At 41.8% G+C, this 15,232-nt stretch overlaps 1 protein-coding gene across 1 annotated transcript in view; it reads left to right on the plus strand.

Moving 5' to 3' along the window:
• Nucleotides 1-15,232, plus strand: part of ABCC3 (ATP binding cassette subfamily C member 3) — a 39,071-nt gene that overhangs the window by 12,309 nt on the left and 11,530 nt on the right. The window contains exons 9-20 of the mRNA XM_067308632.1: nt 3,546-3,764; nt 4,971-5,148; nt 5,706-5,867; nt 7,008-7,100; nt 8,455-8,658; nt 9,878-10,024; nt 10,435-10,522; nt 11,613-11,679; nt 12,599-12,725; nt 13,070-13,246; nt 14,090-14,257; nt 15,041-15,224. Of these exons, the coding sequence (XP_067164733.1) occupies nt 3,546-3,764; nt 4,971-5,148; nt 5,706-5,867; nt 7,008-7,100; nt 8,455-8,658; nt 9,878-10,024; nt 10,435-10,522; nt 11,613-11,679; nt 12,599-12,725; nt 13,070-13,246; nt 14,090-14,257; nt 15,041-15,224 (1,814 nt within the window). The remainder of the gene's footprint in view (nt 1-3,545; nt 3,765-4,970; nt 5,149-5,705; nt 5,868-7,007; nt 7,101-8,454; nt 8,659-9,877; nt 10,025-10,434; nt 10,523-11,612; nt 11,680-12,598; nt 12,726-13,069; nt 13,247-14,089; nt 14,258-15,040; nt 15,225-15,232) is intronic.

The following is a 15,232-nucleotide window of genomic DNA, read 5'->3' on the forward strand; positions in this document are numbered from 1 at the left end:
ATAGTCTCCAATGGGATCTGGGATCAGGGTCAGAATTTGCATATAGTTAGCGTGCCGGAGAGGATATCCTTTTGATTGCACGTTCTGTCCTAATCTAATCTTAAAAAGTATCTATTGTGCAACTGCATTTCCTCCTCCCACTGGGGAGTGTCCAAACGGTTTCCAAACAAATAGATGCACTAATGGTGTGTTTCAAGTGAGAAATGTCAATAAGGAGGAGGCTTGCACTTCCATTTCCTTTCATTGTGGAGAAATTTCTTCTCCATGTGGAGGCTTTCCTCTGTTCTCTTCTGCACGTATCCTTGCCAAATTGGAAAGACCCTATTATTTGATACTACTAGGAGAGAGTTGTAATGTTTTGGCAAGGCTAAATGTGGAGTGAGTTCCACTTTGCAGCTAAAATTTGAAAGTTTTCCAATACTAACACCAGCAGCTTGTCCACTAGCTTTGTGTGTGTGTGTGTGTGTTGTGGTTTTGCTTTGGGTTTTTCTTTATGTTTTCATAATGTCTCCATTTTTGTGGGGTGGAATAACATGCATTGTCTGGGTTCTTGTCTTTTGGTGCATAGACATTAATCTTACTCCCTGTGGCATTTATATAATAATGGCACAGCCATTGTGCAGAAGTGTCTGGGGTCCAGCAAAACCTTTGCTAGGAAACCAGAAACCACGCCTGGGGTTTTGTCATGGGCTTCATTGCATTTTGGAAATCATTCATACAGGCTGGGGCCCACTGGCAATGAATTAAGCATGAATTCTGGCTTGTATTAGACTCAGGTAAAACTCTGTGGTGACTGTATTAATGATTGGTGGCGGGGGGTGGGGGGGGAGCAAAAACAAAGCAAATTGCTGTGCTGCAAATTGCATGTAGCTTCATGTTCAAGCTGCATGTAGGGTTTCATGTAGCTTTAAAAGCATTTAATACTGGGTGGTTCTGCTTATTCTACCATCATCAGTAGGTGCTTTCAATTACTTTGTGTCAAATAACACTAGTGATAGTTGCTTGGGAGCCATTGTAAATGCCTTTTTTTTTTCCTTCCCCCCCCCCCCCCCCACTTCTGTTGATCTGATATGCTCTGAGCAAGCTTTAATGACACTATCTTAAAATTGCTGTGTCAAGCTGTACATGTGTGGAAAGTGACACAGAAAACACCCCCAGTGTACACAGTGGTGACTGATTTAAAAATTACTAATTTGCAATTCTGGCATTGCTAAAGCTTCAGACATATTTCTTTGTAATGCATAACACATTCTTGTTCCTAAACCTACAGAATTTTTGCATTTTGCTTCACTGCTCTCCCTCAAAGCATTCTTGTGAATTACTGTTCAATAATTGCTAAGAATTCATTAGCTATGAAGGAATTACAGAAGGAGCAATGTGGATTTAAGACAGAGCGTTGAAAATAATAATAATAAAGAGCATGCAAATCATATTTTCTCCTGTGCTTCTGGTCTCTTTGACCGTATGGGTGAAGTCCCTGCTCGCTCACTTTACTGATAAAAGTGTGTTGCTGCTTCTGTGAAAGCTAGAATGGTGCCGGCTGATGCGAGAGAGAGAGAGAGAGAGAGAGAGAGAGAGAGAGCTGGCATCTATTTCACCCTGTCTTTAGCTAGCTTCGGATTTTTAGACCTTTGCTAATGAAAACGAATTAAAGACGCAGCCTTGTCGTCACCAGTGAGGAAGCTGTGTGTTTTCCCCTGAGTTAATCAGTGTTTATTATCTGCCTTGCTATAAATAATGGAAACAGGTACACGCTTTTTGCTTTGAGAGAAAACTGGGTGTCACGAATCTTGCACACTGATGAAATCCTGACCTCACCCAGCGACCCATAGTAAACACTAGAAATGTATTTTCTCCCTTTGGGATTTTGCTGCGAGAGCGCTATTGCACTGCTGTTAGCTCAGTAATAAACATTTTTAATAGCACAAAGCCAGGGGCAAGTCATCTTGTTGCTTCAAATCCTTCACTGAGTTTAACAGTGTGGTAGCCAGAAAATGAAGCTTTGCTCATAAACTGGCCAGGTGTGATCTGGAAGGACAAAGGCAATGTTGTTTGTTCTCGTCTGAAACAATTTTTGTCTGGTTTAGGTTCTTTTCCCCCAGCCCCCAATCTTTACTGCAAAGAAACTGGGGTTTTTCACATGCCTTCCTGGGAGAGGATGTGAACAAGTTTCTACCTGTGGATGGTTTACCACAGTGATCGTTTTGAATACCCGTAGGCTGTTGGAGTTATTGGCCTCCGCAGCCAGCCAGCTCCAAAGAGTCTGCACAGTCTTTATGAAGAATCATAAATCCAACCCTACTTGGTATTACTTATAAGACGGCACTGGAAAAATAACTTGTAAGTCTTCACTGTTCCTAGGGTCTCTTTTCCATCTGTCCTTTCTTATAAGGCTTATGTGTCCCAGACTCCAATTTCCTTCTCCCTGCCCCCTCTGTACTTTGCCTTCCTGGCTGATGTTCAGGGGATTATTCTATAGGTCCCATAGCCCCAAAGAATCACTAGTGAATCAGTGCTTGCTGATAGAAAAGCTGCCAGGCTGCTCTTCTAGAGGGATTCATGGAGGAAATAATTTCTCAGAGCATCCGCTCTTTATTTAAAAGCAACAGAAGTCAGACACGTAAACCCAAGAGGTCCTTCTAGAAAACCCATCGAGAGCCCTGGAGAGTAGCGTGTACTTGCTGGGGGCATTTTTTATCAGTCAGTCTCAAAGAGCTTTACAGAAAATGTCATTTTCATTGACTTATTTTGCAGGTGGAGAAGCAGAAGCATAAAGTAAGGAGGGCTGCAGCCAGACAGGATTTAGCTTCTTAAATTCTGATTTGAGTACAATTTAGGCACCTAAACCCAAAGTTGCTACCCTGGCAGAACCTCAGTCATCTGCTGCCCAGATCTCAGAGATGGTTCAGCTTTGGTGGTGTTATGGGTGTACTCTTTCAAGTCCCCAGGAATGCAAAGCTCTAGCTTTTGAGGGCTGTGCCTACCTCCTATCTTAGCCCAGTCGGGAGCCAGAAGGTAGGTGTTTCAATGCCTGTCTCCCCTGAGGGACTCAGACTTCTGCTCTGAAAGCAGCTATGCTATCAGATAAGGCTAAAGTCTAGTACAGCTGCTAACTGAACAACAAATACAGTCTCAGAAGGACTAGGTGACGGTGCCTTCTGTGGTATGTAAATAGCAAATGGTAGAGGATTCCTTCTGGGGAAATTGGAGATTCAAGTTCAAGTCTGTGCTCTGCCAAAAGGAGTCAAGCCTTCATCCCCTACTCCTTTAGGCCATGCACTCATCCCCAGGCTATTGGTTTTCTGGGCTATGGGGATGCACCTCATCATTTTGGGTGAAGTAAAAAAAAAGAAAAGGAAACAAGACTTATCACACAAGAGTGGCCTATCCCTGAGTCCATCTAGATCTTGTCCAAAGTCTTGCTGTTGGTCAGTAGCAGAGCAAAGAGAAGAGCTGGGTTTTTGGGTGTTACTGCGGTGCCCTACACATAAGGCAGTGACATTCTCCTTGTCAGTTGTATCTAATTGCTTGGTTCATTCTCCTAGGAAAGAAGATGTGACATATATGAAGAAATCTAACCATGTGCTGAACCATGTTGGTGATGGCCCAGAGGAAGCAGAAGTTCTGATTAGAGACAAGAAGCACAGTAGAAAGCCCTCCTTTCTCAAAGCATTGTTGAGGACCTTCGGGCCATACTTCTTAATTGGCTCCTTCTTCAAGCTGATACAAGACCTACTTTCTTTCGTCAACCCTCAGCTGTTAAGGTTGGTTTACAGTGTGAGTAGTCTCTATGTGTGATCCCTATGGAGGCTTGGCTTTGGCAAGGAGAATTTATTTATTTTTTAAATGTATAACTAGTTTCCCTCACAGTGCTGCATGTGTAAGTCCCTCTGCCTTCCACTGAAATGCTATAAGACAGGCATTCTTTATTGTGGAGTAAGCTGTAAATTGAGCAGGCTTCATTTAAATGAAAGACTCATAAATCACCCATCACCAACAGACAGCTTTGGATTACAAATTACCTATTGCTCCTCGTAGTAGTCCAAAGCAATCTTTCCCCAGTTGTAAAGGATCATTTATGAAATCAGAGCAGAGCACTGCTTGCTAGATTCAGTTGTCTCTGTACATCTGATGCCCACCTGTGTGGGTGATGGCAGCTGTAGCGTGACTCGATATACAAATGAAGCGTGATGCTCAAGTACGTGGTACTTTGGCTGTGCAGCTGTCATCTGGGATAGATTTTGGAGTCTTTAGCTTAGCTGATGCATTCTCAGTCATGCATAGAGATGAGAATGTGTGTGGCATGGTTGTAATAAACCTCCATCTGAAAGAAAATAATGGTTATAAATAAAAGCAAGATCTTGACAAAAGTGGTATGTCCTCAAATTATCCCTGTATAAGAAAAGCCTTTGGTACCTTCTATCTCCAGGAGGACCAGTTGTTCAGCCTGATCCATAAAGGAGTCTGCATGATCCCCACACTTTTGTCTCTTCTAGGACTTTTAGTCCTGCTTCTTTGTGGGAAGGCACCCCAGGCAGAAGAAGCACTAAGGCTGCTTGAGGAGATCTTGGATAGGGAGCTGGTTTCACCTGCTTTACTGCACCTAGTGTGTCCCATCATTCACCTCTTGCCCTGGGAGGGCTGCCTGACAGAGCCCAGACAGTGAGCCATGCATTTGAAGGCTGACCTCAGGGGAAACGCAGAGTTTCTTGTCATATTTCGTTTTCTATGAGCTCATTTGCAAATGGACTTTTTTGCTGGGAAAGCCTAAGATGTTGTATCTTTGCAATGTCGTTTGCCTAAAGTCATAACTCGGCTTGCATCCTGGAGAGCTGTTTGCTATTTATGGTTAGAGGATGTGGCACAATGCCATGGCTGAGGAAAGCTGCGTTATGTCCCATCAAACTTGCTGCATGGTTTTTTATTTTTGTTTCTTTTTCCCTTTTCTCCCCTAATCTTCTGAAAAACAGCGTATTAATCAACTTCATTAAGAACAAAGATGCCCCAGCATGGTGGGGATTTTTGATTGCGGCTTTGATGTTTACCTGTGCTGTGCTGCAGACTCTCATACTTCACCAGCATTTCCAGTACTGCTTTGTTACTGGGATGAGGCTGAGAACTGGGATCACTGGAATGATATACAGAAAGGTAAGAGGGGAAGCACTTCATGGGCCAGAACACCAGTCTATAGCCAAGCAAGTGGCCTTAGTCCTTACATATTCAGGGAACAGCAGGCATATTGGAGAAGAATAGCCTCCTGGAAAACAAAAGATGAATTTTTAATGAGTTTTTTAAAGTACCTCTATTACACTTCGCAGAATTTTCTAGAAATCAGGAACTCAGTGTGGATGTACTGGTTGGTCACCAGACATATCACAGGCAAATATTGGTTTAATTTAAATATTCAAAATAAAGGGATCCAGGTGAATACAGAGTGTTTGTGCTAAGAGCTGATGAGAGAAAAATGGGTTTTCTTCAGAAACAAATGCTGCATCCTGCTCAAGGCAGAGGTGCTCAGAAGCAAACCATTTCAAAAGGTCTTGTTCTTTGGGGTTTAAGGATTACTGTAGGTGTGTGTTATTCTGCTCTCATGGGTGAAGCACGTTCCTGGAGTATCTTGTTTTCCTAGAACTTGTGAATTTCTTCTCTATTTTTCTTTATATGTGCCAAGTTTGTGAATCTCCAAACTCTCTCTTATTTCTTAGTCCTTAGTCATCACAAACTCAGCAAAGCGCTCGTCTACTGTTGGAGAAATTGTCAACTTGATGTCAGTGGATGCCCAGCGTTTCATGGATCTGATGACCTTCCTGAACATGTTGTGGTCTGCACCACTCCAGATATTTCTAGCTTTATACTTCCTCTGGCAGGTACAGACATTGTCACATTTTTCAGAGTTTGTCTAAGTGATGTGCGAGCTTGTTACTTTTTTGTTTATTTGACCCACCACTACTTTTTTAGAAATTTACTGTTCTGTCTTGTGATAAAATAGCTTGTACCATTGTACAAAATCAATTAATTTCGTAATTATTTTGTCCAGCTAGCAGTCAAGAGATGACATTTGAAGGAGAAAATAGCATTTATGCCTCCTTTGTCCCTACCATACTTTGATAGGCACAGTCTTGGATTCATTACAGTTTTCCCAGTTGTTGATACAAATGAGAGCTTGAAAGAAATTGTAAAAAATAATAATCTAGGCAAAGGAAATGTAAGCATTTTTTAAAGATTACATTATGCCATATAAAGAAATTTTGCGCAAGTCAGCATGGAGCAAGTCTCACCTGGAATAAACATATCCTTTCCTTTACTTCAATGAAGTTGTTTCTGGTTTATTGCGAGTTCAGTTTGAGCACTGACGTTCATCTTTAAAATGTTTCTATGCAACTAATCTGTTTTACTGTGTTGTACAGTAGCACCAAACATAACACTCGAGCCATTAAGTTACAGCCGCTTTGTGAGTTACTGCCCTGCTGATAAGCCGAACTCTAGTAGCTACCTGTTTTGTTGTTGTTGTTGTTGGGTTTTTTTGCTTCTACCCACACTGAGGATGCTGGGTTAGTTGTTGAGTAATTGCAGTTCCTTAGGTCAGAGAGAAGTCAATGGAAAATCCCTCTCTGCAACTAATCTGTTCCCTTTCTGCATTTACTCAATAGTTCTATATCTGCATTAGTTTAAGCTTACTTTCCCCTCCCCCGGGAACCACTTAACAGCTGAATCACAAAGCGCTTTGCCATCACCGATACCAGTGTAATAATTCAAGCTGGATGCCGTCATGTTTTTCTGTCTGCTTATTATATAGCAGTTCTGTAGGATCAGACTACTTCACTGGGAGATGTTCAGCTTGTCTTTGTAAAATACTCATTAGTGAGCCAGTGAGTTTCTGTTGCTGTAGCCTGCTGTGGTTTTAGTGCTCATCACAGGAGAATTGCAGCATTCAGATAACAACTTACCTTTTTCTTTTTTTTTCCTTTTTTTTGTTTCCCCCTTCTCTTTTCCTTTTTCCACTCAAGACTTTAGGGCCTTCTGTGTTGGCAGGAGTTGCTGTGATGGTTTTACTTATCCCATTTAATGCTGCAATAGCAATGAAAACCAGGGCATTCCAGGTAAGATACCAGCTGACAAGGTGGTATTATCTGAATTGGTGGTTGTGCAATGAAAAATGAAGACACCATGGTTCTCTTGGCCTTTGATAAGGTGCAATATGCACTGATGGATTTATGAGTAAGATTGTACTAAAATCTTTAATATATGTATCCTCTCAAATATTTGTTCTCTGGTGAACTGAACACCCTTTAAAGGGAAAGGTGTGGTTTAGAGTCGGTGCTCATGCTGCTGGAGCAGCTTCTGAGATTAGCAAGAAGTTTCTTTGCCTCCATATCCCTTTACCTGGTCGCTTCTTCCAGGAGTGTCTAGAAAAAGGGCAGATGCGCTGTTTCTTGAGCTACAAATGACTGTTTTCAGAGATGGGAACTGATACCTGGCAGCTTGTTTCTTATGTTAATGACCGATGGAATATGTTGACTTTCATTGCTACCAACTTGGCCTAAATCTGAATTATTATCTTAAGGAAGAGAGTCCTTTATTCCTTTTTTTTTTTTTTTTTTTCCTTTCAGTCTTAGTCATCTCTAGTCAAGGAAGGCTGAAAAACCAATATAATAGTGCCCTCTGGCTTTGTGCTAGAAAAATCTAAGTGGCTTGTGCAGTGTAACAAGATATTGATGCAACCCATCAGTGACTGTTTGGAAGGTTTAAAAAAATCAAGCCACTGATATAAAAAGGAAAAGAGTTGGATGATGACACTTAAGCACAGCCTTAGTAACAGGATGGTATTATTACATGCCTTAAAAAGTTGAGACATAAAGACTTCCCATTAAATCAATTGGATGCTGGCATGTTAGTATTAACATTCCTTTTCTCCCTTGCCCATTATAAGATGGACAGAGCTGCATAACTTGGTGTGCCTGTGTGCGTGAATGCAATTTTTCATTTTCTCTATACTACTGAACAGGGATTTGATTTTTGAAGTAACTGAATGAGACACTGTATTCTAGTGTATAGAAGAAAAATAAACTAAAAGTTACCACAATTTTCAAGGGATGCCATAAGAAATACAGCTATACAAATTGGGGGAAAAAAATCTGAAGAAATCAAAGGAAGAAGTAGGGTTGTATTTTTCTGAAGTGCCTGCATCTTTCTTAAAGCTGGTTTTGAAAATGTAACCCCTAATATTGAAGCTGAGTAAGAAAGCTTTTCTATACTGCTTTTCAGCCATCTGGTTTCTTTGCAGGTACAGACTTGCACAGTAACTTACTGATAATAGGCTAGCTTTCCTTAATTACCTTTTGCATCCTCTTTAGAAATAGCCCAAGGACCATCACAGCTGTGAGACAACCTGTCTAAACCTCTGTTCTCATCATCCGTGTGACACACTGTCTCCTGTGTTTACCAATAATCTAGGTGGAACAAATGCGGCACAAAGACTCTCGCATTAAGTTAATGAATGAGATTCTGAGTGGCATAAAGGTACTGAAGCTGTATGCCTGGGAACCATCGTTTTCAGAGAAAGTGTTGGAGATACGAAAGAATGAGCTCTGGGTTCTGAAAAAATCCGCCTATCTCAACTCGTTGTCCACCTTTGCATGGGTCAGCGCACCGTTCCTGGTAAATTGAATTTGTATTGCTTTCTAAACTTTACAAGTGCATTCTTGAAGGATAAACGTGAAGTTCTTAAACAGACTTTCTACTTGCTAAATGTACATAGGAATAAAATGTAAATACTTAAAAATATATATATTCATACACTTGGAAGCAATGTTCCCTGTTCTCTAGAGCCCTTTTGTTAACCAGTATCAAAGTATTTCTTGATAAAGCCTTCCAGTTGAAGCTGGGTATAGCTATCCCAGGAGAATTTCCAACTACTTCAAAGTATTTCCCATAACAAATTGAGACTAGAATTTGAAACCTCAGAGATATTTGTGAATAGCAGTCCTCTCCAGAAAATTTGAACTGAGTCAGTCAAAACAGTGTCTGTCTTAAGTCCTCACTTCTACTGTTCTTATTACAGCACTTTGTTTGCTTTAGCAGGTAGAGGGGAGTTGTTAAATTGCTCTACAACCTAAAAAAAAAATTTTTTTTAATGTCAAAAATAAAGCCCAAATGACACATTGACAATTCTGAAAAGGTTTTTCCTCAATTTTCTCTTTCCCTGTTTTCCACTTTATTGAACTGTGATGCCTTTTGCGTTAAGAGTTTTGGTGTGGATCAAAAGTATTCCCCGCCAACTCTGCTTGAAATCTAAGGCCTAACCCTGCAGGAATGTTCTAAACCCTCTCAAGATTCGGCTTCTTTCCCATTTCCTTCAAGTTTAGCTTAAATGCACATTCCATGCCTGCTCCCCAGTAATGCACTAACTAGGATGGTATCTCCATGGTGTCCCTGGCAGACAATGAATCAGCAAATAACTTGGGTTTTATTCCCTTTCTTACTGGTCAATGAGTTTTGTTTGCTTAGCCTGCCCTTTTACAATGGGGAAATTTGGTTGGGTGGAGTTGGAAATGCTAAACCCCAGCTAGATAACTGCTTCTCACTTCTATTTACCAAAGTTCTGTAGTTCACCATTTTAATCTCCGAGTTCAAATAAATGTAGCCATTAGTAATCAGAAAATTATGCTATTCTGCATACTTCTTTTTGTATCAACTTGTTCATACAGCTCGTCATTCTTAAAGCATGTTGAAAAGGTCAGAAACAGCAGTCAATTTGCCCAGTTCTGGATACTGTTGATAGTCTTATTTTAAATATACCCATCACCCATACTAGACTGCTTTTAAAATGTCAAAATATTACATACATCTCGTGGTAAACTCACTTTCTGGCTTTCAGGTAGCATTGACGACCTTTGCTGTATATGTCTCCGTGGATGAGAAGAATATCCTGGATGCAGAAAAGGCTTTTGTCTCCGTCTCCTTGTTTAATATCTTAAGGTTTCCCCTCAACATGCTTCCACAAGTCATTAGCAACATTGCACAGGTAAGGAAGCGCATACGTTGCTTCGAACACAAAAGAACCTCAGATGTCTCTTCAGTTTCTAAAATGCAGAGATCCTGTGCATCTGCCTGTTAGCTGGTTTTCTTTCTCATATACTTTCACTAATGCTGTGCTGTATTAGAAAGCCAGACATCTTCTGAAAAAGTGTGTTTGTGTGGCATTTCACACATGTGAATTTTGCTTCACTTAGATGAACTTACCTTGATCTACTAAATTTCCCAGCTAACAGCTTGAATTTCAGCCTAAGGCTGACTGCAGGGAAAGAATGAGTCACTGTTCAGGAAGCCCATGGGGTGAAAGCTTAAGCCATCCTGCCTGCTTTCCTTTTCAGTAGTAAGAGCATTAAGTCCCTATTAAAAGAATGATAGAATAATGCTGCATTCTTCTCCTAGACAAGTGTTTCCCTAAAGAGAATTCAGCAGTTCCTGAGTCATGATGAGCTTGATCCAAATTGTGTGGAAACAAAAGCGATTGCACCAGGTAAAGAGATCAGTATTTTTCTAAACTATGCTACTATGATTAATATCTTATATTTGTTTTGAACTGGTTAGGTTACTAAAAATAAATAAATAAATAAAATGACAACAATAATCTTCAAAAAAAACAAAATTGCAAAGCATAGTTTCTTCCCTAAAAAGTATGTGTCTGTCATTTAGACCACGTGGAAATGGCAGAAGTTTCTGGTTATATTTTTGAGCTTTGCACTGAGTTATTTGGTCTGTGTTTGCATTTGCAATGTACTGGATGTTAAGAGCACTGAATGCTGCAGTGCATCTGCTGACTCTCACTGGGGTCAGGAAGATCTGCTCATGCCTTTTACACTGCACAAATGCTTAGGGACATATTATAAAGAAAATTTTGAGTTTTTTTATTATTATTATTATTATTATTATTATTTTTGCTTTGGAAACACAGTATCCCAAAATGGGTGGGCAAACCAGGTGATCTTAAAACACTCATTGTGTTTTCTCATATAATGCATTTTAGAGATACCGTGGTTCAAAAGCTGTCTTGTGTGTGATGCCATAGACGGAGGAGAAGGAGGGATGGCTGTGGGGCTGTTGTGCGATCACTGTTGCACACTGCTTCACCAGGAGGTGAAGAAAGCATGAGGATCTGTAACTTGTTAGCGTGGCAAGCAAAAAGCTGTGCAGAGGCAGATCTAATCAGAGACAGCAGAGTCAGCAGCATGCTGGTGGTCTCTTACTGACCCAAATGTGGTTTCTCAAGTGAAACTGTGAACTGTTGCCTGGGGTTTCTGAGAGCTGCTCTGAGCTGTCAGGGTCCCGCCAGGGCAGGGTGAAGCAGGACAGCTTCCCTGACCTCCTGCAAGCTCACTGTCTATAGTTTAAGTCACAACTGGTTATTTTCAGGCTGGAGAGCCCTGTCTTGTGACCCCATGCGATCACGAGACCATGTTTCCCATGCCAGGAGAAAAGGGAACTGCAGCGTACGTGGAACACCCACGGGCTCATCTGAACAAACACTCCTCTAGCTGCCTGCCTCCGAGTCTTGCTGCTCTGTGTAATACTTCTCCTACCTTCCCTCCTGTTGCATTTTTGTCGTACAGGCTATGCCATCACTGTAACAAATGGGACGTTCAGCTGGGGAAAGGAGCTCAAGCCATCTTTGAAAGAGTAAGATTTCCGTGTGCAATTGCAGTAGAACATCTACCTGTTTGCTGGCTCCTGGGTGGGCTGTTCAAAAGATATCTAGTAATATCTGCAGGCCTGCTTTAGAAAAGCTTGTTGTTCCACATCCTATGTGTGCATCTCTTCTGTATGTAAAGCATCTGGCTAATCCGCGTGCCTCGTAGTATGTAGGCATTATGGAACAGTGCTGTTAAGCCTCAACTGCACAGCGACTGGCATAAAATAGAAATAAAATTCTTAAATAGGTGAACTGAAGCTGCGGATAAATCAAATTGATCTATTGGGTGGTGAAGTTAATAGAGATGCCTGGATTTGGACTTGATAATTTTAGCACGTAGACATGTAACCACTAGTCTGTTCTTTTAAGATTTTCATGGCAGGCTCATCCCTGTGGCTGTGAATGGACCATTTCCAGCGTACGGAGGTGTATGTTTTGCTCATATTAGCAAAATGGTTTGAAAGTTTTTAGATGGGATGTATTCACTCACGTCTTCAGTATGGTTGCTCTTAGTTTTAAAATCAAAAACCAAAAATCAAGAACCTTGTCTGCCTCCAAAATGCTTGTTAACCCTGTTTGACTCACTGACTGGGCTGACATGACACAGAAAAGGGTCTTACAAGCTAGTGATCTTACTGATTTAACAACTGACAGAATAGATTAATGCTGGGGAACATTGCTCTGGGTTTCCGCATACTCCTACAGTTGTGGTTACGGCTGACTGTACAGAAAAATGTAGGGAGGAGGAAACCAGTGACCAAGCTGTGCTTACTGTATCCCTCTGCAGGGGCTTTTCTGGTTGAGGTCAGGCTGATTTGTTACTGTGTAGTTCAGCTCTGGTTTAAAGACCCATCATGTCTTTAGTAAACTAATGTTTAATTAATTTCCAGCCTGTTTCCTCCACAGTATAAATCTGTTGGTCCCCAGTGGTTCTTTGGTTGCCGTTGTTGGCCATGTTGGCTGTGGGAAGTCTTCCCTGGTGTCTGCTCTCCTGGGTGAAATGGAAAAGCTGGAAGGAGAAGTGGCGGTGAAGGTTGGTTTTGTTTATGGTGCCACTTAACAACAGTGTGGGAATATGCCTCTCCTGCCGGCACTGCTTGTAAGGCACAGCAGGCTGGAAAGGCAATGCTGTTTCTTCCTATGCCAGCTTGTCTGCATGTTTATTTGGGTTTTGCCCATACTTGTTTAATCGTGTTTTACATGAAATGGCTTTCCAGATTCTATCAACTATACCTCAGCAATTAGCACATATGTACATGTAATGTGAACGTATATGGAACAGGAGCTATATAGGTGTTGCAGTTTTTAATCTTAGTCGTGAGTATGAATTGCTGCTTATTACAAGCTGGAGGTTTCCTTTTTCCGTCCCTCTTCCAGGGTTCTGTCGCTTATGTGCCTCAGCAAGCCTGGATCCAGAATGCCGCACTGAAAGACAACATTTTGTTTGGCCAAGCCCCTAATGAACAAAAATACCAAAATGTCCTGGAGGCCTGTGCTTTAAAAACTGACCTGGAAGTGCTGCCAGGAGGAGATCAGACTGAGATAGGAGAGAAGGTAATATTTTTTTTTCAAGTCAGGCATGCTTGATGATTTCTGTTCTGTCTGGCTAAAGCAAAAATGCTCTAGCGTCAGGCCTTGATTTGGTTTGGTCTTTAAAATGGCATCCCCATCACAACACTGAAACACGTGGGGTAGTTTTGTGGAAGACTGTTGGACTTCAACTTGATCCTAATTTTAAGCATGTGTTTGTACTGTGACGCATAATTGCAGATCTAGCTCTGGAAGGTGAAAGCATCCTCCATCCCAGTTGTAAACCTTAATCTGTCCAGAGTACTTAGAGGCCCTCCTTTTCCTGTAGGGGTACAAAGGGAGGGAACATATGGTGTGCTTCAAGTGAAAAAGTAATGTGATCATCCCTTAACATCTCATTTTAATGAGAAATTTTTACGTCAGTGATTACCAACAAAGACGTTTTTTGGAGGCCAGTGAATCTGAGAAGCATTGCGTGAAGTTGGGTGGATAGGTGGATTTGTGTGCAAGGTGAGAGATGGGGAAGATGTTGCAGGTGCAGCAGCCCTGCTTTGAACGTTTGCATTTTACATCCTCGTTGAGAGCCTTCCTTTTTTAGTGTTTCGTGTTTTAGCGGCTCCCCTCAGGAGCTTATTGAGCAAGAGACTTATTCCGTCTCCAGATTGCTGGGTGAGCAGAAGCTTGGCAGGGAACAAACACGTTTAGAGGCGTTGTGTTCCTGTCTCCGGCTCCAAGGGGGTTATCCTAGCCAGTGGCTCATATTGCATTTAGCATCCCTGTGTTTGACCAGGCAGGAGCTGTAAAGGGGCCCAGCCATTGTTTTTGTTTGGACTGAATTGTGTTTTGTTCTCTTCTCCTTCCCTTCAGGGCATCAACCTCTCCGGTGGCCAGAGGCAGCGAGTGAGCCTCGCTCGTGCAGTGTTCAGTAACTCGGACATTTACCTATTAGACGATCCTCTTTCTGCTGTGGACTCCCATGTTGCAAAGCACATCTTTGACCAAGTTATTGGGCCAGATGGGGTACTTAAAGGAAAAGTAAGCTGGCATTTAGATGCTGTTTCTACAAACGCACACACATGCAAAAGCACTAATGGGAACAGGGAAGCTATTTCACCACTGAGGCTCGAGTGCTGTTCATTGCTGAATTTGCATTTAACTGGCAATGGGGACACCTGTCCCTTGAAGCACAGACTCTGGGGTGAGCTGCTATATCTGAGAGCTTTGCATCCGAAGTGATGTGATCTAGTCAGAACATGCAGAGACGGAAACCTGTTCTGCCTTTTTAAAAACTCTGCTATCTGTCATCTCCAAAAATATGCCATTTGCAGGAACTTGCAAAGGTTGTCAGCGTAGCATTGCTTGCTGTTACTTGGAGGCAGCACAGTGAGGAAGTTGAAACAACTTACTAGTTTTGCAGAGGTCTTTGGCGGTCTGAGACCAAATTACAACCTCTTTTCTTCCCCTTCTACTCCTGTTATGATCTTCTCTGACCATCTCAGAGCTCAAAAAAGAGAGACCACAAAGAAAATCATCACGTAGGAAGAGGGGATGATGATTCAGCAGTTGTTTTACTTCCCTCTGTGGTTGTATCTGCATGCAGTAGGAAGCATAGCTAAGTTCATGTTGATACTTCCATTCTGGCTTGGCTACCAGAAGCAGTGTATTTCTCCTGGTGTTTCACATTGACATGATAATTCACTCTTTATCCCCAAAATGTGTTATTATTTGGCCTGTTAAGTAATGTTAGTGCACTGCAACTTTTAGTCCCCACAGTGACAACTGAGAGAGAGATGTGGGCCTTTCTTTTTCCCTATCTAGACCCGAATTCTGGTGACCCATGGCATCAGCTTCCTCCCTCAAGTGGATCATATAGTTGTCCTGGTAGATGGCAAAGTCTCTGAAATGGGATCTTACCAGGAACTTCTGAAACAAAACAAGGCCTTTTCAGAATTCCTGCGGAATTACGCACTTGACGAGGACATTGAAGAGGATGAGCCAACAAGTACAGTA

This window comes from Apteryx mantelli, chromosome 19 (assembly GCF_036417845.1).
Source record: "Apteryx mantelli isolate bAptMan1 chromosome 19, bAptMan1.hap1, whole genome shotgun sequence".
Taxonomy (NCBI): domain Eukaryota; kingdom Metazoa; phylum Chordata; class Aves; order Apterygiformes; family Apterygidae; genus Apteryx; species Apteryx mantelli.